General features: G+C 42.2%; 1 protein-coding gene across 1 annotated transcript in view; it reads left to right on the forward strand.

Moving 5' to 3' along the window:
- LOC109483489 overlaps positions 1-22,393 on the forward strand; it is a 30,300-nt gene extending 7,907 nt beyond the window's left edge. The window contains exons 11-40 of the mRNA XM_019786517.1: positions 138-371; positions 861-979; positions 1,686-1,808; positions 2,335-2,514; positions 3,627-3,738; positions 4,284-4,387; positions 4,707-4,820; positions 5,899-5,979; positions 6,313-6,483; positions 6,946-7,118; positions 8,948-9,075; positions 9,531-9,655; positions 10,161-10,397; positions 11,147-11,248; positions 11,681-11,859; positions 12,251-12,316; positions 12,465-12,572; positions 13,901-14,114; positions 15,392-15,470; positions 16,105-16,292; positions 16,658-16,732; positions 16,917-17,006; positions 17,261-17,479; positions 17,855-17,996; positions 18,483-18,665; positions 19,119-19,244; positions 19,761-19,989; positions 20,575-20,770; positions 21,268-21,479; positions 21,996-22,393. Of these exons, the coding sequence (XP_019642076.1) occupies positions 138-371; positions 861-979; positions 1,686-1,808; positions 2,335-2,514; positions 3,627-3,738; positions 4,284-4,387; positions 4,707-4,820; positions 5,899-5,979; positions 6,313-6,483; positions 6,946-7,118; positions 8,948-9,075; positions 9,531-9,655; positions 10,161-10,397; positions 11,147-11,248; positions 11,681-11,859; positions 12,251-12,316; positions 12,465-12,572; positions 13,901-14,114; positions 15,392-15,470; positions 16,105-16,292; positions 16,658-16,732; positions 16,917-17,006; positions 17,261-17,479; positions 17,855-17,996; positions 18,483-18,665; positions 19,119-19,244; positions 19,761-19,989; positions 20,575-20,770; positions 21,268-21,479; positions 21,996-22,380 (4,694 nt within the window). The 3' untranslated portion in view covers positions 22,381-22,393. The remainder of the gene's footprint in view (positions 1-137; positions 372-860; positions 980-1,685; positions 1,809-2,334; positions 2,515-3,626; positions 3,739-4,283; positions 4,388-4,706; positions 4,821-5,898; positions 5,980-6,312; positions 6,484-6,945; positions 7,119-8,947; positions 9,076-9,530; positions 9,656-10,160; positions 10,398-11,146; positions 11,249-11,680; positions 11,860-12,250; positions 12,317-12,464; positions 12,573-13,900; positions 14,115-15,391; positions 15,471-16,104; positions 16,293-16,657; positions 16,733-16,916; positions 17,007-17,260; positions 17,480-17,854; positions 17,997-18,482; positions 18,666-19,118; positions 19,245-19,760; positions 19,990-20,574; positions 20,771-21,267; positions 21,480-21,995) is intronic.
- Positions 22,394-22,656: the final 263 nt, after the last annotated feature.

The raw sequence follows: 22,656 nt of genomic DNA on the forward strand, positions 1-22,656 counted from the left end.
AAAAGCTGACTTAATTCTGTAACTCGGTAACTCCGATGCAGATAGCATGTTTATAGGCGCTACCAACTGACCCGGCCAATGGGTCAGTTGGTAGCCGATTTAGTAGGAGTGTCGGATTTGAAGCTGGTGCTCGGGAGGTCGTGGGTTCGAACCCCGGCCCGGGACTAGGGTTTTTTATCTGTTTCTACTTGCTCCTCCTGCTTCTTACATTGTCTCTGTCACAGTTGAGTGTGATCAAACTCGGCCGTACAGTGAGCTGAACACATCGTGGACAGGAGAGGGTTGTGAGTGCCGGGAAGTCTCCAACCTCTGTACAGTCAGCCCGACGGAGGGAATCGCCCTGACCACCAGATTTGATATGAGCTGCCTAGGTACGTTCACATCTCAAGGCTTGAAATAAATTTTTGGGAATAGGTGCACTGGTGCACCCAATCTAAAAAATTGTGTGCACAAAAAAATTTGGGGTGCACCATATAAAATACAATGAGTAGAATGTCAGCAAATTATTAACATAAACATATTAATTAGTTTTAAATTTCAAAACCAATATGTTTCATAAAGAAAAGTACTGTAACAATGATTTGATTATTTTTATAACACTCAGATGTTAAGAATATGATACTACATTAATTTTTATTAACAATTTTACATAATATGTATAAAATATTTGTATGCACTTCTGGATAGTCTCTGCATATCCAAAAACTTAGATTTGCCCCAGGCACAGTTCTGGATGTGCGTTGACTACCCAGGACCATGCCAATGCATAGCAGCTATAGTCTGAATAAAGAACGATTCATAGTTGAATTAATGGTATGTGGGTTGGCGGTTTTTGTCTAACTATCGTTCTCTGTCTCTAGACTTTGAAGGCCAGGGTGCGATTCGGTACGAGTTCTACTACAGAACCAGAGCCACAGCTTCAGTCAGCACTCTGAGGACATCCCAGTCTGGACATTACAACTTGTTCTACTATGGGATGGTGAGATTTTTATTGCCTCACACATGGATCACTTTTGGCAGTCTGCTGAAAACAAAACAAGCTCTCATTTGCGAAATCAATGATTAAGATAATGTATAATTCATCAGAAGATGCAGAACACAGTGGATGATGATGATGATGATGATTTATCAACCGGAAGGGTTAACATCATTTGGCGAAGGTATGAGATCGTGAAACTCTTGTATTGAAATTAACTTTAGGTCAGTGTTGAGACCATGTTGAAATCCTGGGCCATAATTTCCAACATTGACCAGACAACATTTTGTTTTTACCACAATTTCATGGCTGATTTCATATCCCAAACTTTTGTTGTTGTTGATGTTTTATGTTTTCTTGTGTCTCTCATTTAAATCCTATTCAACATCTACAAAATGTAATGTCAAGGCAGATCCTACAGTGGCCAGGCAGTATCCATTGCCTGCTGATATTGACTACCAATATTAGCTTTAATTTGGTGGCTAATGGCAGCTCCTCTGGCAAAAGAACACCAATTGCTTTGCTATTGGCCATGATGGCTAATGGTCATTCCTGACAGGCCAGTGGATACTGCCTTGACAGTGGGCATTTAGCTTGAGTGGCTAGTGGTCACTCCTCAGGCCAATGGTCTTGCCACCGTAGGATCTACTTATAGTGATCATTCATTGACAACCTCTACACCAGTGATTTTTTGTCTCTCTTTAAACAGTCGCCGTCACCGCGCCCATTCAAGCTTCCGTCCGGCCTGGCGTCTGATGGCTTCAGGGTCTTCATCTTCGTGCAGATGTTTGATCAGACGGGGACTTCAAAAACAAGCCAACTGGAACTTACGGTAAGGGTGATGTTACTAAAAGCAGTGGTGAAAACAAACCAACATGAAGTGCTGTGATATGCCCTTTCACTTTGGTGAAAATGAGTCAGTGGTTGAAACCTTACAGTCTGGTCTCAGGGTTGACGTCTTGAAATTTTAAAGGCGATAGTCGCCAATTACATGTACATGTATGTCACTCCTTCCACATCTGTGGTAAATCTTAATAAATGAAAATGTGCAAGATGAATTTCAAGATAGACTTGTTCTGAATAAACACAGTTACTGCTTAAAATAGCCGTTTAAAAGGTGGGGTCGAATGCTTGAATCAGAACCAAGAGGTCCCGGGTTCGAGTCCTGACACTGATCTTGTTCCCTTGGGAAAGGCATTTTACACAACTTTCCTCACTCAATTCAAGTGAAAATGAGTATTGTCCTGTAGGTATTTGTTTCTATTGTGGGACACAACACCAGCAACAGCTGCCTGTGTCCCACGTGTATAAATCAAATCAAATTAATAAAAAAAAACCTTGTTGTCTGCTTATAACAGGTTCGGCTGCCTGGTGCTTTTGAGGACCTTCTTGCCGCTATCGACGCCACCAACGCTGAAGTCCATCAGGCAATCCGGTGGGACAACCAGATGGAGGCTGTGCACCTGAGCACCATCACCGCGACAACTCTCAACAACATCCGAGAAGAAGGGGCGTATGAGGTGGTGGACTGGAGACTGGTGAATGCATCTCTTGAAAAAATTCAGTTTGCATTGAATACCACTAGTAGTATTATATAAAGTAAGCAAGCTGGTGGCAAGGTAGTCTTGTGGAGGCTGTGCACTTCAGCACCATCACGGCAACAACTCTCAACAACATCCGGGAAGAAGGAGCGTATGAGGTGGTCGACTGGAGACTGGTAAGAGCAACACATCTCTAAGTTTGATTTGCATTGAATACTAAGTAAGCCACCTGGTGGCAAGGTAGTCTTGTGGTATATATATATATATAGGGTTGTTGACTCAGAATCCAAAGGTTCTGAGTTTGAATCCCTGGCACTCAGGCACCATCATGGCGACAACTCTCAACAACATCCGAGAAGAAGGAGCGTATGAGGTGGTCGACTGGAGACTGGTAAGAGCAACAAACATCTTAAATGAAATCATGGCAATTTGCATTGAATAAGCAAGGCATTTATCCTGATATATGCATGATTATCATCTAATTATGTCATGCATCATTTAGGCTACCTACATGTACCTACAAAAAGTCATGACAATCCGTCAACAGGTTTTTGAGTTATCCTCCTTCAAACATAGTTAAACTGGCCTGCAGTCCCAGTGCAAGCTGCTAGGGGGCCCAAACATGTGTCACTTCTTCCTGTTTGCTCATAACGGATTCTGTTCCTTTCCAGGCACGACAGTCAATCATCTACAATGTAGGGAGAGTTCCTATAGAGAAGATAGAATCCGTTATCCAGTCAGGGGAGTCTCTTATTCAGGCTACGTATTATGATGATGAGGTTCCCGCAGATGCACAGGTATTTGTTACTAGTTTGGTACCTGCTTATAACTTCATTGGATTTACCTTAGTTTATGCAATAAATATATTTTGAAAGAGTTTTTGATCTGTCACCATGGTAACTGGTGCTATAGCAAACACCCTTTATGTTGAGTTACCGTACATTATGTAGCAGAACTAGAGAGGCTCCTTACCATTAAAAGATTCTGAAGAAAAACAAAAGCAGCAGACCAATGTGAAGGTAAACTCTATGCATCAGCTGTGCAAATGTTACCTTAAGGTCTTATTGTAGTCTATGTTAACCATTTTTTGTTATACATTTTTGCTTTAGACCAGTGCAGCAGGGCAGCTGTACAACATGGCGAAGTTTGTAGCCAGGAAAGTCGACCAGGGGGAGATGACACAGGACCTACTGGAGAGGGTGGCTGGCATCGTCTTCACAGGTTAGCAAGTCTCTTTCAAATGTCCTAGTCAAGTGGCTAGTCTAGCGGACACAAGATCAAGGGGTCACTGGTTCGATTCCTTACATTTATGGCTTGGCTTGTGTCTTGTAAGGCCACACTGACTTTTTAAAATAATATTATGGATGACATCCTCTGAAGACCCCCAAATTAGTGCGCGTGGGCGAATAAAAAAAATTCTGGCCAAAAATATAAATGCCACTAAACCGTTGGCATTGTGAATTTGCAGCAATACCTAGTGACGTATATGACAATTGTGGGATTTATGAATCAGCACTGTACATAATACTATGTAACTCGTCTGAGTGCCATCCTCCAGAGTTACCATCGGCTCCGTATTAAATTGTCTTTTTTCACTCCATCCCAGTGTTGAATTGGTACCAGACTTCAGTTGGGGAGGTAAAAGGCAGTGTAAGAAAGGAGATGTCCTAGACACAGTAAACGAGCAAAAGGCTACTGTAACTCTAACAGTACACATGTACTACCAGTCAAAATGTGTATGCCCATTTGTCTAATTTCTTCTGCAGCTGCCTACAATGTCTTCAAAAGTTCTGAAGTTGTTGCAGCCTGGAAACACACCGGAAACGGACCAACTGAGATAGATACGAACATGGCCGAAACTTTGCTCAAGGTTAAAAGCTTTAATATTATAAGAAGTGTTTTGTGTTTGGTCACATTGTCACACCTGCTTACATCACACTCACGACTTATCTAAAAGCTATTATCATCGAATAGATACACAGATGGCAGAATAGAAAAATGAAGTTTAACTTTGTCAAAGCATATCTTTACTGTTTTCTTGAATTTAAATTCAAATGCTTCCAAGCCCATTAACTATATTTTGCTGGTAAGGTTCTCTACAAAAATCTTAGTTTGTATCACTGTTTTTTGGTTGTACAATGTATCTTCTCGTTGATTTTGAACATTTTTCTCACTGATTGTTCTTACAGAATAGAAATGCCACCACCACAGCTTTTCTGGCCATCGATGAGCTGACTGACCAGATTCTGAAGGGAAAGCGACCGCGGGAAGATGTCACAATGATATCATCACAGGATTTCCAGGTAAATGTCTAAAATAATACATTCCATTTTGAAAACTTTGAATGTAGAATTCACACAACACTCTTATTCAATATGACATAATTTGATAGTATTTTGAAAATAGCTCATTGATTTATCATATGTTGGTACAAAATAATGTAACGTTAGCATTTTGCCGATATTCTTTTAGCTCTCTACCGTTAAATACTCTGAGTTTGGTGAAGCAGCAAACTGTTTCTTTGTTTGTTTCTTTGTTTGTTTATTCTAACCTTTGGTTTATCTATGAGAACCTCACATTGGCCATTGCTTTTCATTGATGTCATGAGGGAACAGGTAAGGGTCAGAAAAAATATAACAAGATACAGTTTACATCATTACAGTTTACATCATTTTAATGAATGTAACTGTATCTTAAAAGGGTTCTGTAATGGTAACACAATGTTCAAACATTCTCTCAATATCATGTCTAGATTGCAATCAACAGAACTGACTGCCGCACATGGTTCAATGACGTGAACTACACCGTCCAATTCACCGACTTTGAAGAGGGGACCTGGTTCCGACTGCCACCATTTCCTGTGATCCTGAGGGCATACGCACGATCAGCTTTGGTAATCTTATATATACCTACTACCATTTTAAATCATTATGTATACCTTTGCAGCATATTGTTTTGCTCTGTTGCTTCTTCTCCAATCCCATACAAGTATGGTCAATGACCTGGACCAGACGTCTGTCACCATGGTAACTAGCTGGTGCTGAAGCAGGAGTAGGACAGAGCTGGAGGGGCCAGTTCACCATATACGTCTACTATACTCCTTGACTTGAAAGTAAATTTGTTAAGTAAGAATATTGAACAGAGCAGTAGTTAAATTTGTTAGACTAAAATATACATGTAAGAGAATGGTACCTTTCTACTGTACTGTTACAGTTACTGCTGCAGCAGTTAATGCTAATTTTTACAACCAATTACAGTTAGTAACCTCATATAAAACAATGACTTGAAATCTATGTGGTCAGAGTTTTAGAAAAAAATGTACAAGATTCTGGTCATCTGAATTTTCAAACTTATCTTCCTTTTCATCTCTCCCAACCCTAGAACATTAGCGGTGACATGGATGAGGATCAGCTCACAGCAGCTAGGAGACACTTCTGTGGGTACGATGGTTTTGGAACACAGGTGAGATTATGAACTTCAAGGCAGTAATACGATGAAATACTTGAAAAGCGAATACTATTCACATAATGATGTAACTGAGCTTTTTTTTTCAATTATAATGCTAGCCTTAAGTCGGTAATATAAATGACTCATTCTGTCAAAATGTTTTGTTAGAATAAGCAATTCAGCCAGCTATCACTACTACTACTTCTACTACTGTAACAGTAACTACTACACTACTAACAGTAACCACTACTAACTACAACATTGTTTGTACTACTGCTACTACTACCACAGACTACTACTATTACTATAAATATGTTTACTACAATTAAATCTACAATCATTCTTCAGGTTTTCCACAGTCGCTGGAGGAACCCTTTCGAGTACGCCACCAACATCACTCACCGGGACCTGAAGATCGGGATAGGAGGGCTGCACTTCACCGACGCCTTGGAGAGGAAGGGGATTTCTGGTCTGGAGGAGCCTGTAGAGTTTTCTATCCTCAGGCACAACCAGTCTGTGGCAGCAACGGAGTTTGGTGACATTGGAGTGGACGGGACAATTGTGGTAAATTTATTATTCATATAAGTTTGGCCATTACTTTTGTATGGTCAAGATATGGTCTCAGTTTGTATTATTTTTCATTGCTAGCATTCATAACTTGCAAGATAATGTGGTAAGAAGCAGCATTTGCGACAGGTTGCTGAGGCAGGATAAGTAAACAAAATATGCAAGTGATTCATGTGAATATTAGATAAAATATAGTAGAACGAAAGGGCAACACACCAGGATTAAAATTAGATTTTGTAGATTTGGCATTTAACGTACCATACATTTTTGTTGTAACCGTTGTACAGCATAGTTACTGTATTTATTTAATAGATAAATGTTACCTGAAAAACTTCCAATAAGACATGGTTGCTAAGACCTGCTGTACTGAGGTTTAAAACAATTTTGTTTTTAAAAATGCCTTTTTCCTTTCAGTACACCCCCTTTAGGTACAACAGCACCCTGGACCCAGCCGACACTTACATCTTCCTGGCTCCCAGGGACCCCCTGGTGTCCCCAACCTTTACCCTGTACCTGGCATACGGCATCAAACCTAACGCCTCACAGTTCGACCTGACTGCTACTCTGCCTGTACCTGTAAACAACAGGTGTGTGAAATCTATACGTTAGGGTCAGTTTGTTTGAAGATAGCTGTACGTCACCATGCATAGTAACTGGTGCTGTCACAGTGGTAGACACTCTGTGGTGTTGGGTTACAATATGTAGCAAGTGGCAGAACAGAGTTATAGAGGATGGTCACATATGATTGTGTTTGAGTCCATCGTTTGGTGTGTACATGTAATAGAAAATGTGTAATAGTAAATCAGTAACCGAAAATAGTTTCATCAGGTTGGTAAAACTTAAGAGATAGGGGAATTCTTTTTACACAACCAAAGAGTCTCACCTCGCTGACGTTTCGGTGTCTGTCAGACACCTTCTTCAGAGCTTCTGACTGGAGTACTGCATCTCGCCGCTATATGTAGCCGATGTAGGTGGCGCTTTTGCGGCGAGAACACTATCCCAAACGTGGCTTAGTTTGTACCCCCCCTCGTCCCGGTTCATTACAGGGGTTGACTTTCTGATCCAAACTGCCTCCTTGATCCAGCGGGTTCTTCTATTGTCATAGCCACAGCTCCCATCAACTGTAGGCCGAAGTTATGGAAGAGGTACGTTGACGACATCATGGAGATTGTGAAGAGGGGGGTACAACAGGAACTTACAGACCATCTAAACAACACTGACCCTACGGGGAGCATTCAGTTTACACACGAAGAAGAGAAAGATGGCACGCTACCCTTCCTCGACACCCTTATGGTAAGGAAGGAAGATGGCACAGTGAAAACTCCTAGTATACAGAAAGTCCACACACACAGACCAGTACCTGAATTTCCAATCTCACCATCCCCTTCACCAAAAACTCGGAGTCATTCGCACCTTACTAGACCGGTGCAATGCAGTAGTCACTGAAGATGCAGACAAAGCACTAGAGACACAACATGTCAAGAAAGCCCTAACACGGTGTGGTTACCCACCATGGACATTTAAGAAAGTGGAACAACGAAGTAAGCAACCTAAGCAGAAGGATAAGAGCAACAAGCAGGAAGAAAAAACGAGGGCCATGGTCATCATCCCCTATGTCAAAGGAATCACAGAGCCCCTTGAGAGAGTGTTTAGAAAACACAACATCTCCACCGCAGTGAAGCCAAAAACCACACTGAGGAGTCTGTTGGTCCACCCAAAAGACAAACTACAGGACACGGCAAAAACAGACTGTATATACAAGATCCCGTGCAAGAGCTGCAGTGAAGTTTACATAGGGGAAACGGGACGCACATTTGGGACAAGATTAGAAGAACACAAGAAGGAAGCTGACAACATGGACACAGTGAAGTACACAAGATCACAGAAAAGACATGCACAAAAAGAAGAAAAGAAATCAGCAGTGACAGATCACATTGCTAGAAACAACTGCGTAATTGACTGGGAGGGGGCGAAAGTTATAGACAGAGAAGACAATAGAAGAACCCGCTGGATCAAGGAGGCAGTTTGGATCAGAAAGTCAACCCCTGTAATGAACCGGGACGAGGGGGGGTACAAACTAAGCCACGTTTGGGATAGTGTTCTCGCCGCAAAAGCGCCACCTACATCGGCTACATATAGCGGCGAGATGCAGTACTCCAGTCAGAAGCTCTGAAGAAGGTGTCTGACAGACACCGAAACGTCAGCGAGGTGAGACTCTTTGGTTGTGTAAAAAGAATTCCCCTATCTCTTAAGTAAATCAGTAAGTTATATTTAGCAAAATTGGTCCTCCTTACATCTGTGCCTCCTCAGTGCTATATGCTTTAGCGACAGTCAATTGGAGTATACATCTGTTGTCAAACAGGTATCTTAAAGGTTTGGATGCAGACAGAAAACACAAATTCTTTTTTCCTTGTAGGTATTCCCTTGATCTGGTTGTGGAGGAAAACGACACCCTGACCGTGATGTCAGACCCATACAGCTGGCATCTACGTCTCGGTGACGTGGGCTTTAGTTCAGACAGCAACGACACCAACTGGTACCTTGGTGAGTTTTTGTAGTATCCAGAACCATGCTTTATCCAGAACTGTGCTTCTGTGATCCAGACCCATGGTTAGTCCATGCATATTCAGAACCATGCCTGGACGAAATTTCATGTTCTCGGATAGGCAATCCAGAACCGTGCCTCAATTCCTTACCCTAACCATAGAACTACATGTAGGTAGGCATGGTTCTGGATACGATAGTTTTGTTAGCTAGATGATCATGAACAGATGTACCATTTACATACAAGCTACATGTACTCTCTTGATAATTCTTGATAATTAACTGTCATATTAAACTTCATTTTGATTTAACAGTTATATTCATGCTGATGCCATCATGATGTAACTTTTTAGAAACTATTTGTGACAGTTATTATATTCCCCCAATAAGCTGTGAGTGATTCTATCCCAAATAAATTGTTCATCATTTAATTTCATCATCTAATTTTTTTGTAGGAATTGAGCCTACAAGCACAGATGGCACAAATCCTGGAACAATATCGTTTGCAGTCTTCATTGAGCCTGTAGAATGTGTGTTCTTTAACGAGGAGGATCATTTCTGGGACACAAGTGGCTGTGAGGTACGGTTGCTGTTTTATCTTGGACTGAGATACACAAAGGAAATCTGATGTTTCCCTTTGCTGTTTTACAAAAGAAAAAGAAGAACTTGACTGTACCTATTAAAAGGAATAAAAGCCCTGTTACAGAAAAAGGATGCTTTAGACCCTTGTCGTTGCTTGTCTTAGTCTATCTAGTAACATGCGATAAATGTAGCTGATTTTCATGGCTTTTATGTCTACTGTTCTTGCCTTGGGTTTCATGTACTGTTTTTTATTTATACATGTACTACCAATGCCTAAGTTTAGACCTTTCAAAAACTCTTATTACAGGTTTTGCCTCAGTTTAGACCTTTTGAAAACTCTAACTACAGGTTGGACTGTTAACAAGTACGATCCATCTCAGTTGCCTCTATGACCTAGTACGTTTCTTACCTTGATTTTCATGATAGTTTACATGTGTCTTTGATAGCATACAATGTACCCTAGCAATGCATCAGTTTAGACCTTTTCAAAACTCTTACTTCAGGTTGGACCTTTAACAAGTACAACTCATCTCCACTGCATCTGTGACCACCTGACAAAGTTTTCTGGTCTGGTAGCTCCAAACGAGATAAACTTCGAGCGCGCGCTGAAGGGGTTCCTCCTGCTGAAGAACCTGATCCAGAACCCCATTGGCATCATGACATGCTGTGCCCTGTTCTCCTTCTACATCGCCCTGTGTGTGCCCTGGACACGGAAAAATGATGCCAAGGACCTTGGGAAGGTATGTGCAATCTCCTATGGTCTAGCGATCTTTTGGTGGCTGCATGTCCATGCAAGACAGTGGAAAATTAGAAATTGCAACAAAAAAAATGCAGGGTAGAAAGATGGCACCAAGTTGGCAAAGCAGCATCAAATCTGCAGGACTGTATCAAGTTGGCAGCTGAGGGCATCATGAAATTGACTAGGCAGTATCCAATACGCCATCCAGAGCTGGTAGATACCAGAAAAAGGGCCCTATTCCTCCTGCTGAAGAATCTGGTCCAGAACCCCATCGGCATTATGACATGCTGCGTGCTGTTCTCCTTCTACTGTGTGTGCCCTGGACACGGAAAAATGACGCCAAGGACCTAGGGAAGGTATATTTCATGAAATCTCCAAGCAAATATTTTGGAGACTGCAAGACAGTATCATTGGATAAGGGCAGTATCCAAATCTCCACCCAAAGGCTATAGCTGGCAAAAAAAGATGCTAGTAGCAAGCACTTACACCAGTCTATCATAAAGTAGAAATAAAAGACTTTCCTGTAAATCGTTGCCATGTAGAAAGAATGACATATAGTAGCTTGTTGGCAGTGCTAATATTGTATAGATCAGTTCCCCATATGAGTACATTTTGTTTGACCATTGGCCATGGCACCAATACTCTGGAGAAAGAAGGTCCACCTTAGTAGCATGTATGTTAAGAGTCTCTAGCAAACATTTTGTGTACTGAGTAGTGACTTAACTTTTAATGGGTACTTTTCTGCCCCAGGTCACCACAGCAGCCATCTTTGATGACACAGAACATCCCAAACCTCGTTACTACATGAGGGTCTTCACCGGACCCAGGGCTAATGCCGGGACAACAGCAAGGGTACTAGTAACAAGACGCCACGCCGTAACATACTATTTTTGCTCTGTTTATTCTTCTTCTTCCATTCCAAACACACAAGGTCAATGACCTGGACCAGTCTGCTGTCACCATGGTAATTAGTGCTGTAGCAGACACCCTGTGGTGTTGGGTTACATTGTGTTGCAAGTTGCAAGAGAGAGTTGGACTAGTGTCACCATATATATTTGGGGAATCGTGTTTGAGTAAGGGTAGTAACCAGAGCAGTAGTTTGTTTCCCAATTGCTGAGTGCTAAGCAGTATGTACCATTTTAAAATCCTTGGTATGACTTGGCCGGGAATCAAACTCACAACCTACCGAATGCAAGACGAGCACACAACCCACTAGGCCTTTTCACCTTTGCAGACGTTACCTTTAAGTTTGTTATTTACAATAATTTCCTTCTTTGTTGACAGGTGTCCATCATGCTACATGGGGCGACCCGTGAGTGCGGGCCGTTCCTCCTGCACCAGCCCTACGCCGCCATGTTTGAGCGGGGGAACGTGGCCGGGTTTGTTCTGTGCACCCAGACCGACCCGGGCTGGCTCACCCACGTGCGCGTGTGGCACGATAACTCCGGCAAGGAGCCCTCATGGTAAATATTCATTGAAAATATTCAATGCAAAATAGTCAATGCAAAATAGTCAATGCAAAATGTGTCAAGAGTTGAGAAACTTTTGTGTCCCAACTCCGGCAAAGAGCCCTCATAGTAAAATGTTCTGCAACATATTTCACACCTCAGTGTGATATTTCAATTCTGTGAATTTTATAATCGTAATCTGCAATGTTCTTGACATTGTGATGTATAAAGACTTTGTGTGATTGATTGGTAAGAGTAAAAAGGCATTGAATAGTGAAATAATTCACAAAATAGTACAACCACACTGAAGCAATGGCACACTTTCCATATCTGAAAAAAAAAAGATTCAAAAGACAAACTGGTTACCAGTACTAGTTGTACGTTTCTTTTTCTTTTACATTCACAGGTTTCTGGAAAAGATTATTGTGGATGATCTACTTCTCGAGGAGCAGCACTATTTCCTCTGTAACAGGTAGGGCAATGCCGGGTTAAATTTTTGACAGTATCAGATTATTTAAAAAGCAAAATTTACAATATTGATTGTCTGAAGTAATTTCTTTGGTATCATATTTAGGCCCAATGGTTCAACATTGTGAAGTGCACCTTCTACCTTACTACAGGTGGTTGGCTTTTGATGAGGACGATGAGCAAATTGAGCGAGTTTTGCCTGCAGCTAAGGACGAGCAGCTGGTGGCCTTCAGCACTCTGTTTGCCGACAGAACTACCAAGTAAGCATGTGTGTGTGTGTGTGTGTGTGTGTGTGTGTGTGTGTGTGTGTGCGTTCGTGCGTTCGTGTGTGTGGATGGTGTTTAGCACCAAGGAAAGGCATGTTTGTGTGTGTGGATGGTATTCAGCACCAAGGACAGGCATGTTTGCCTGTGTGTGGATAGTGTTTAAGCATCAAGGACAGGCATGTTTGCCTGTGTGTGGACGGTGTTCAGCACCAAGGACAGGCATGTTTGCCTGTGTGTGGATGGTGTTCAGCACCAAGGACAGGCATGTTTGCCTGTGTGTGGATGGTGTTCAGCACCAAGGACAGGTGTGTTTGCCTGTGTGTGGATAGTGTTTAGCATCAAGGACAGGCATGTTTGCCTGTGTGTGGATGGTGTTCAGCACCAAGGACAGGCATGTTTGCCTGTGTGTGGATAGTGTTAAGCATCAAGGACAGGCATGTTTGCCTGTGTGTGGACGGTGTTCAGCACCAAGGACAGGCATGTTTGCCTGTGTGTGGATGGTGTTCAGCACCAAGGACAGGTGTGTTTGCCTGTGTGTGGATAGTGTTAAGCATCAAGGACAGGCATGTTTGCCTGTGTGTGGACGGTGTTCAGCACCAAGGACAGGCATGTTTGCCTGTGTGTGGATGGTGTTCAGCACCAAGGACAGGTGTGTTTGCCTGTGTGTGGATAGTGTTTAGCATCAAGGACAGGCATGTTTGCCTGTGTGTGGATGGTGTTCAGCACCAAGGACAGGCATGTTTGCCTGTGTGTGGATGGTGTTCAGCACCAAGGACAGGTGTGTTTGCCTGTGTGTGGATAGTGTTTAGCATCAAGGACAGGCATGTTTGCCTGTGTGTGGATGGTGTTCAGCACCAAGGACAGGCATATTTACCTGTGTGTGGATGGTGTTCAGCACCAAGGACAGGCATATTTACCTGTGTGTGGATAGTGTTCAGCACCAAGGACAGACATGTTTACCTGTGTGTGTGTGTGTGTGCCTGTGTGTGTGTGTGTGTGTGTGTGTGTGTGTGTGTGTGTGTGTGTGTGTGTGTGTGTGTGTGTGTGTGTGTGTGTGTGTGTGTGTGTGTGTGTGTGTGTGTGTGTGTGTGTGTGTGTGTGTGTGTGTGTGTGTGTTTGTGTGTGCGTGTATGTGTGATTCTTTCCTACAAGTTGGAGCTTACAATGGTTTGGAGTATAGAGCAATACTTATTCACTCACCCATTCATAATGGTTGAGTGGTACATCATATGCTTAATTGTGGTTTTATTTTTCAGTTTCATAATGATTGATCAATTGATTGATTAATATTGATTGATATTTATTTATCAATTCATTGACAGGGACCTGCGAGACGGGCACATCTGGTACTCTGTGTACGGCCGGCCTGCCAGCAGCCCCTTCACGCGGACCCAGCGGGTCTCCTGCTGCCTGTCCATCATCATGTGCACCATGCTGACCAACATCATGTTCTTTGGACGGGGGGAAGACTTCGACCGGCCGGAACCCGTCAACATCTTCGGTTTCAATGTCAAGATTCCGATTTCCTGGCCCCAGGTAGCTGCAATGTCTAGAAAGGATCATGAAGAAGTCCAAAATTGTTTGGTCCTCTAATTTAGTAAAAAATGCTTTGTATATACAGCCATAGTAGTAGGAATTTTTGTATCCTTACACCTTCATAGTTATGGCTCAGAAGGTATAAATTATATAGATCCTATACAATATTCTGGCTGTAATTTGGGCCATCAATGCTGAAATAAACAAACAATAAACAATATTGTCTCTTTGGACTAAGTCATAGACCGAGGGGAATTTTGTATCCTTTATGATATTCTTTCATGGCTATGGCTTCAAGTAGAAGGTGTAGACTACAGTTAAGTGTGTACTGTAACTATCAACTAGTAGGCCAAAACATGAAAACTTGAATTGTCGTCATCATTCCACAGATTGTGATTGCTCTGCAGAGTGCTGCGGTGGTGTTTCCTGTCAACGCAGTCATCATCTGGATTTTCCGTAGCGTCAAACCCCGGCATGATGATGGACAAAAGAACGGTATTTTTGAGATGACATGTATCTCCTTCTTTCAGTACAGTTGATCTTGTCCTAGTAATTAGATTATAATCTGAAACAGTGGTGGAAGATATGAACATTTTGTTCAATCACACACTATAATAATTCAGTTTATCATCTGTTGTTCCTCGTAACTGAGGGTTTAATAGATGTGCTTGTACACTGATGCTAAGGCTTGATGGTAGCCCAATATTTGCCTCTGTGCTATGGGTTGATGTTATGCTGGTTAAGATGGTGGAAGTCCTCAAACTAAATTCATTTATTCCCATTGATAAAAATAACCCCTGGGCTACTACAGTAACTTCTACTGGTTGATTGACACCAGCATGCAAGTTTTAATTTATTAGTTTTAATTCATATATTATCTATTTTCAGGTGCTACATCTGCTGACAACCATGTCACCAAAAAAGTCCACTCGGACAGACGTTCCAGACAGTCTTCACCAAAGAACTGTCCAACTTCCACTGAACTTTCCAGCACCCAGATTTACCTGATGAACGTGGAGCCATCCTTACCTGAACAGGTGTGTTTTCAGAGAAGATTGCATTAAGATAACAGCATTTAAATTTCTGCCAACCTACCTAGTCCAGTAGTTGGCCCTTGTATTCTCCCCTCTGTTAGGTTCCTGCCTGCTTCTATACACATGTAAGCCCTGTGTCTTTCAATATTTGCTCTTTCCAACACTTGGGGTTGCTTCCTCAAGGTTTGGAGTTGATGCAGTGCAAATATCACAAATCTATGTACTTGTTTCTTGTTGTTGAAGGTACGGAAGGAAGCTGCCCAGGTAGAACAGTGGGACAAAGTCACAGGAACAACTTCTCCAGGACAGATCAAGTCTCAAGGTTCGGCTCCCTCTTCAGTGTCTGTTAGCAGATAACAGTTCGTTTGTCTTTTTCATCTCATCTATTATGACATCATTTCCTTACTGTGGTTAGGAGACTGGTATTCATATATCTACTTGTGACGTGTGAACATGTGTTTTGTACATTTTCAGAGGTGAATGAGAAATACGCTGTACTGGACGAGCCAGAAAACTCCACACCAGGACTGCTGCCATGGTGGTTTGTCTATATTGGTAAATAACACATTCCATTAAGTAAAGGGTCCATTTTGTAGGCCTTATTCTTGTCAGACAGATCCCACCCTAACTTCAGCTAACCTTGTTTGGTTGGTGGTTGGTGAAAGGTTCATAATGAATGTGTAACACTTATTAGGAGCTTTTGATTTATTTATCTCTAAGCACAGCATTTAACTCCTCAGGTTTTCTCTTGGTATTTGTGACCACCAACACTGTGGAGTTCTTTGTCATGCTATAGTTTAGGCAGACTAACTTCCCTGGCATGTTATCTGTCCATTTTGGCAATTTCTACTCTTTCCAGCCACTTCTGAAGCTAGCCTTGTAGAGGCTGGCCTTACATTAGATTCAACTCTGCCAATCTCTAACCTTCGTTTTACTGTAAATTTCTGAATCCCCAGGTTTCTTCCTGGTGTTCATCACCACCAACACGGCAGCGTTCTTCGTCATGCTCTACTCGTTTGAGTTTGGGCGGGAGAAGGCAGAGACCTGGCTGCTCATCTTCCTCACGTCATTCCTGACTGACCTCATCCTCATCCAGCCGGTTAAGATCCTCGCCATGGCGGCTCTGTTTGCTGTGTTTTACAAGGTATTTTTTGCATTACTCATCAGTAAATCCTAATGGTTACCTGTCATTGTGACTGCCCATTGTTAAGATATAGTCAGTGCAATATGCTAGCAAATTTTTTCAGTAATATTATCTGTTCTTCCTTGCACAATCTTGGCACTGTTTGCAGATTACACAATTTTTTTTCTTTATATTGCTCATCAGTAATGATAACCTGTCACTGTAGCTTGTTATTGCTAAGATAAAGTGTACATTATGTGCTAGCAGTTGTCCTTCTGCCACCTGTTAATTCCTGAAAAAGAAGACATGCCAAGCAGCTCTTTATCTGGACATACATGACTTTTGTACAATGTTTTTTGTTGTGTTTTTGCCTTTATTTACCTCAGAAAGCAGATGAAGGAAATGAAGGAAAGGGATGCAATCTGAAACAATGTGAAGACATTGCTAAAGAGCAAAAGAAGGTAAGTTTGCATCCACTATCAACAATAAGGTCTTAGTTTATGAATCCTACCCATGCCAAGTTGTGCTCACCACAATATGCAGAAACACAGACACATAGACACACACACAAAACACACACACACACACATACAGAAACCAAAACAATACTTCCATTTTTCATGGTGAATTTGCCTCCCCTTACAGACACCATCCACCCCCAACCTCCCCCCGGACCTAACCGAGGCCCGCCTGGTGGCCATCAGGCGGAGGAAGCTCAGGACCATCCTGAAGGAAGTGTCTGTGTACACTCTTTTCCAAGACCTACCCACATACCTAAGATATCACAATCCATAAAGGCCTTCTGAAGTTATGCTGACGACAAATATGTGGAAAGACACACAGAGAGACACAGAGAGAGAAAGAGAGAGAGGGAAAGAGAGAGAAACATGTACTATACAGACAAACACACACACAAACAGAAACCAAAACAATATACAGACGTAATTACTGTCTTCCATTTTTCATGGTGTATTTACCTCCTCCTTCAGAGACCACAGGCCCCCACCCTCCCCAGTTCCCTGGACCTAACTGAGGCCCGACTGGTTGCCATCAGACGTAGAAAGCTCAGGACCATCCTGAAGGAAGTGTCTGTGTACGCGCTGTTCCTGGCCGTGGTGATGCTGGCTGCGTACGGACAGAAGAGCCACATGGCCTTCCACATGTCCAATGAGGTGCAGCGGATTGTAAAGAGCTCGGATTTTGAAGAGGTTAGTGTAAATTAATTTGAAAGTTTCATGGCAATGTCATTGTAAAGCTGAAAGTAAGGCCGCAGTAACAAATGCACATGCTCTTTCTTCTTCTGCAAACACTGTGATGTTACAAGACCAATTACTGTTACCATCGTAACTGGTGCTGTAGTAGACACCCTGTGGTGTTGGGTTACACTATGTTGCAAGTTGCAGGACGGAGAAAAAGCTGGTCACCAGATATGAATCTGATTGAGTAAAAATAAGCAGAGCAGTATTGCTGTAGTTTGTTAGGCCAGACCACTTGCGAAGGTAAATATCATCCAGACTTTGCAAGTTTCTAGCTTTTATATGACATGCATGATTGTACTATAGTTTGTTCTGGCCCTGCGTTAGGTGAGTGATGCGGTGTCCTACTGGACCTGGCTGGAGGACGCAGCCATCCCCAGTCTTTACCCAGAAGCCCCTGCAGCCGGCCCAGGCCCGCCCGTTTACCGTGTGGGACCAATACGGCTCCGCCAGGCCAGAGTCAAGATGGGTGGGGATGATTTTTGTTGCACCATTCGGTGTAAGGTGTTAAACCTCTACCCCTTTGATAAAGTGTTTGGGATCTTAAACGTGCTTGAGGTGCGGCCCTCTTCAAACACTGGACCTACAGCTTTATGTCCCATTTGATCATGAAAGGATGTCCATAACCAAGCTACACTTGGTTATGGACTACTCATTCAAGTACTAGAGTGAGGAAGTAAGTGTTAAGGGCCTTTCCCCAGGGCATAGTGTCTAAGATTCGAACCACAGAACCCACTGAAAACTCTGAATCAACAACCTAAATACACAGCCACCTTTGTCACCTACGAAAGGTAGTGGTTATACCTCTAATTATTTTTGTTCTTCAGAGCCTAAAAGCCACCCTCAATTATGTTTGATGTGCTTGGATTATCTTTTCCATCATGGCTTGTGATATGTTGAATCTACTTTTAAAAAGCTGTATTTTCTCTCTCTCCCTGCACATTATATGCATTAGATCCTGAATGCCTGATGACAGTGTCCCCAGCTAACCAGACATCAGGGTGCGGCAGACGCTATGACTACTTCAGTCAGGACGAGGGGCTGTACAGAGAAGGGTGGTCACCCCTGCCAGCAGTCAACATCAGCGCTGCCAACGGGACCAACATCACTACAGGGGCAACAGACGGGAACAGCACAAGTCCATGGAGGTACCGGCCACCCGAGGACCTACAAGGTTTGTTCAATTGTTGTTATGTCATTCTGTATTGCATGTGATTTTGTAATATTGTATACTCTGTTATGGGTGCTTGTATACCCAGTATTGCCTGAAAAACACTGCTTGTTAGGTGTTGAGTGTTACTGTTGGTGAAATATATAAACTGAAACTGAATTATTCTCTAACTCAGATATAGACCAATTTACCTGTATAAATTTTCATTTTTCTTACATTTCATAAAGTATGTTTTGTTACTAGTAATATGTAGTTTCCTAGTATCTTACATTTAGTTACTTACAAAGTAACAAAAAGATAAGACTTGTGCTTTGCCTATCTGTATCCTTTTCATTGTACTTTGGTAAGGTAACATCTTTTGTATTGATGACAGCATTTATATAAGCATTGTTACATTTTTGTATAAATTTGATGTTTCAGACTTGCCCTATGCGGGAGACCATGGTGTGTTTTTCGGCGGAGGCTACATCGCAGACACGTCCCACAACAAATCACAGACCCTGGCAACACTGCGAGATCTGAAGAACCATGGCTGGATAGATAGAGGTGATTAGTACATGTATCTGTGTACCTGCCTACTAGTAGTAGTAATTGCCTTTCCTTCTTTCCATAAGTCTCCTCCAAGCCAAAAGGTCTGACTGCCCTCTTCCCCCTGTTCTGACTCTTTTTTTTTTACAAAGTCGCATGTCACCTACTACATGTACATGTATCTGGTCCAACTGAAATACAGCATAATTTTCTTTCTCTTCTACTTCTAACTAAATATCTAAATTGATGCATTTACCCCATGTTGATCACTGGCATGGTATGATGATGCATATGGCTGCATGGTACCCCTCCCAATAAGCATAGTTACATGTATTTCCTCAGCAATTTAGAAAATATTTTTTCTTCAGCCACACGAGCCGTGTTCACGGACGTGATGCTGCACTTGCCCTACTCCAACCTGTTCTCACAATGAGATTAGATCCAATGACTAGTACCATACATATCCCCCTCCCACAATAAGCATACATCCTCAGTTTTCAATAATGAAAAAGACGCTTTCTATCTTTCCTGCAGCCACCCGAGCCGTGTTCACAGACGTGACGCTGTACTCTCCCGACGCGAACCTGTTCTCCATCGTGACTCTGCTGGTGGAGTTCCCGGGTCTCGGGGCCGCCTTCCCCCGCTGGGAGGTCCACACCGTCCGCCTCTACCGCTTCCATGGTGCCTGGGACGTCTGGATGGCGCTGGTTTACATTTCCATGCTGGCTGTTTTCACCTTGGCCTTTGCCATCAGGGAAGGTTTGTATTGAAATACTTTTTATTATAATGATTACCTTTGCAGAAGGAGAACATACTCTGTTTTTGTCCTGTTTCTTCTTCTCCAAACACCTAACCTGGTTCAGACCATCTACATCTCTGTGCTCACTGTTTTCACTTTGGTCTTCACCATCAAAGAAGATTTGTATTTGTTGTATCCAGAACTGTCCTTTATCCAGTACCATGCTCAGGCACGCTTCTAGATTGTCCATGTATTGTCCATGTTTATCCAAAGCCATTTTATAGGCATAGAACAATATGTGCAAAGTTTTGGATGGGGTACATGTAGTATAATAGTATTCTTATTCCATGTTTAATCTCTTGTGTCATCTATGATCCTTAAGTCTAATTATTTGATCATTGGAGCTGAAGCAATTGAAGCAAAGTTGACATGATTTTTTCCTGTTTCAACAGTTAGGAAAGCTTACAACAGCGGCGCCCTGTATCTCATGGATTTCTGGAACTGGGTGGAGGTGATCATCATCCTCTAGATCTATAAACACACATCTTACTAATACACCAAGAATAACTGTACACTGATTTCTCTTGTATATGTCTCAAATACAGTGAGGAAAGCTTACAACAGTGGTGCCCTGTATCTCATGGACTTCTGGAACTGGGTGGAGGTGATCATCATCCTCCAGTCCCTGGCGGCAGTCGCCACCTTCTTCTACTCTGAGACAGTTCTGGAGGAGGTGGCTGGCGATGACATCACTGGTCTCACGGGAAACTTCGTGAACTACAGGCACGCTGCTGTCTGGGACCAGGTCTGCACTTTAAAAAAAAAACTTTTCCGTGTCTGCTATGGCACTTTTTTCTGTTGAATATTGTAATACAGCCATTACTATAATAATAGTGTGATGTAACTGTTACAAGTTTTCATCTCAATACAGTTGTGTTAACAAAGAACAAAAACACAGGAAAGTATGGCACACGTCATCTCTCAGGAGTTTTTATGTTTACCGAAGGAAAACATATTGTTTTTGCTCTGTTTCTTCTTCTTCTCCAAACAAATAAGGTCAATGACCTGAACCAGACGTGTCACCATGGTAACTGGTGTTGGGTTACATAATTTTGTGCCATGCAGAACTCAGAGTTCACTGGTTAAACATCATATACATGTATATATGAGACAGTGTGTCTGAGTAAGAATAAACAATGCAGTAGTTTGTTAAACTGGACCATGTGAAGGTAAACATGATGCATTTGCTTTGCAAATGTTTCCTTTCTAGTTTATGATATGATTCATCTTTGTATCTCCCAGGTCTACACGTACATAGTTGCGGCCCTGCTGTGCAGCGTGACCCTGAAGATGACCCACCTGCTGCGGTTCAGCCATCGCGCGTCTCTCCTCACCCACACCCTCCGGCTCAGCGTCCGCCCGCTCTCCGGATTCTCAGTCATGTTCTTCCTCTACTTCTTCTCCTTCGCAGTTCTCATGCATCTCACGTTTGGCCTCCGCATGCGCTCCTACAGGTATTGTCTTTCCATAGGAACTACCTTGTCTCACCAAATTACTCAAGCAACTGTATGGACGATTTTGGAAACAGTCAGACGTTCCAGGTAGCATCCACTACATTTAGGAGCTTCTTGACAAATTTGCATCATCTTTGTCTTGTCAAACTTTTGTTTCCTTTTGGACTTTCAAAAAAATTTGTCTTCACTTATTTGCATATCAATCAATAGTTTAACAGTGCTTATAAACCTGCATTTCTCCTGCAGTCTCTTAGTGTCACTGACACTGTTGTGATAGATACATTCAAGAGAAATACTAGAAAGGTACTAGGTAACATTAATTTTTGTAAATCCAAAAATTATCCAGTTGCTTGAGTAACTGTTTTTTGGCGTATCTTATTACTTGGATGTCTAACATTCACCATCTCTTTTACACATCCGGAAATTGTTCTCCGTAATTTATCCAGTAATATAGTTAGAATTTCCAATGAGCATTTTTTACCTGGATGTCTAACCTTCATCACTGTATTACTGCAGTTCCTTCGCTCGGACCTTCGAGGCACTGGTGACCATCATCGCTGGCGATCTGAGCTTTGAAGAAATCTCCACCACGACTGGAAACCTGGGAACGTTCGTCCTGTTTCTGTTTGTCTTTGTCTTCAACATCTGTTTGATCGGTTTCTTTGTGGCCATCATTGACGAGTCGTATCATGTCGTATCAAAGGAAGACGAACAGTTAGAAAAGACTGACAACGACCTGAAAGGGTTTTTCGAGTATCAACTACAAAAACTGAAAGCAAAGAAGAAGGCAAGAAAGAACGATACTGAAGACACTTCTGTGTACGGTCCTAGTTATGCAGAACTCAAAGTGAATGTGATGAAGAGGTTGGGGACAGTTTTTGATGATCTAGATGAAAGATGAACAGTCAGTTTTGTTCTAAGCTAAGGCCACACCAATTTAATTTGTGGGGTTCTCGGATTTGCATCTTCTTTTTTTTTTATTTGCAAAAAAAAAAAGATTCTTGTTCTGCTCATATGTTGCTCCAAACAGTTGAGGGAAGTCCCTTTCTTCCTAGTTGTTACAGTTTTTCCATCTATCAATGCATTGCTTTGATGAAAAGTTCAAAATTTATTGTTTAAGTTTTAACCCAGCCTTCTGTGTTGACCCCATGGCTCCTATCATAGTATTTAGGGCTAT

Source organism: Branchiostoma belcheri, unplaced genomic scaffold (assembly GCF_001625305.1).
Source record: "Branchiostoma belcheri isolate BF01 breed outbred unplaced genomic scaffold, Haploidv18h27 scaffold65, whole genome shotgun sequence".
Taxonomy (NCBI): Eukaryota; Metazoa; Chordata; class Leptocardii; order Amphioxiformes; family Branchiostomatidae; genus Branchiostoma; species Branchiostoma belcheri.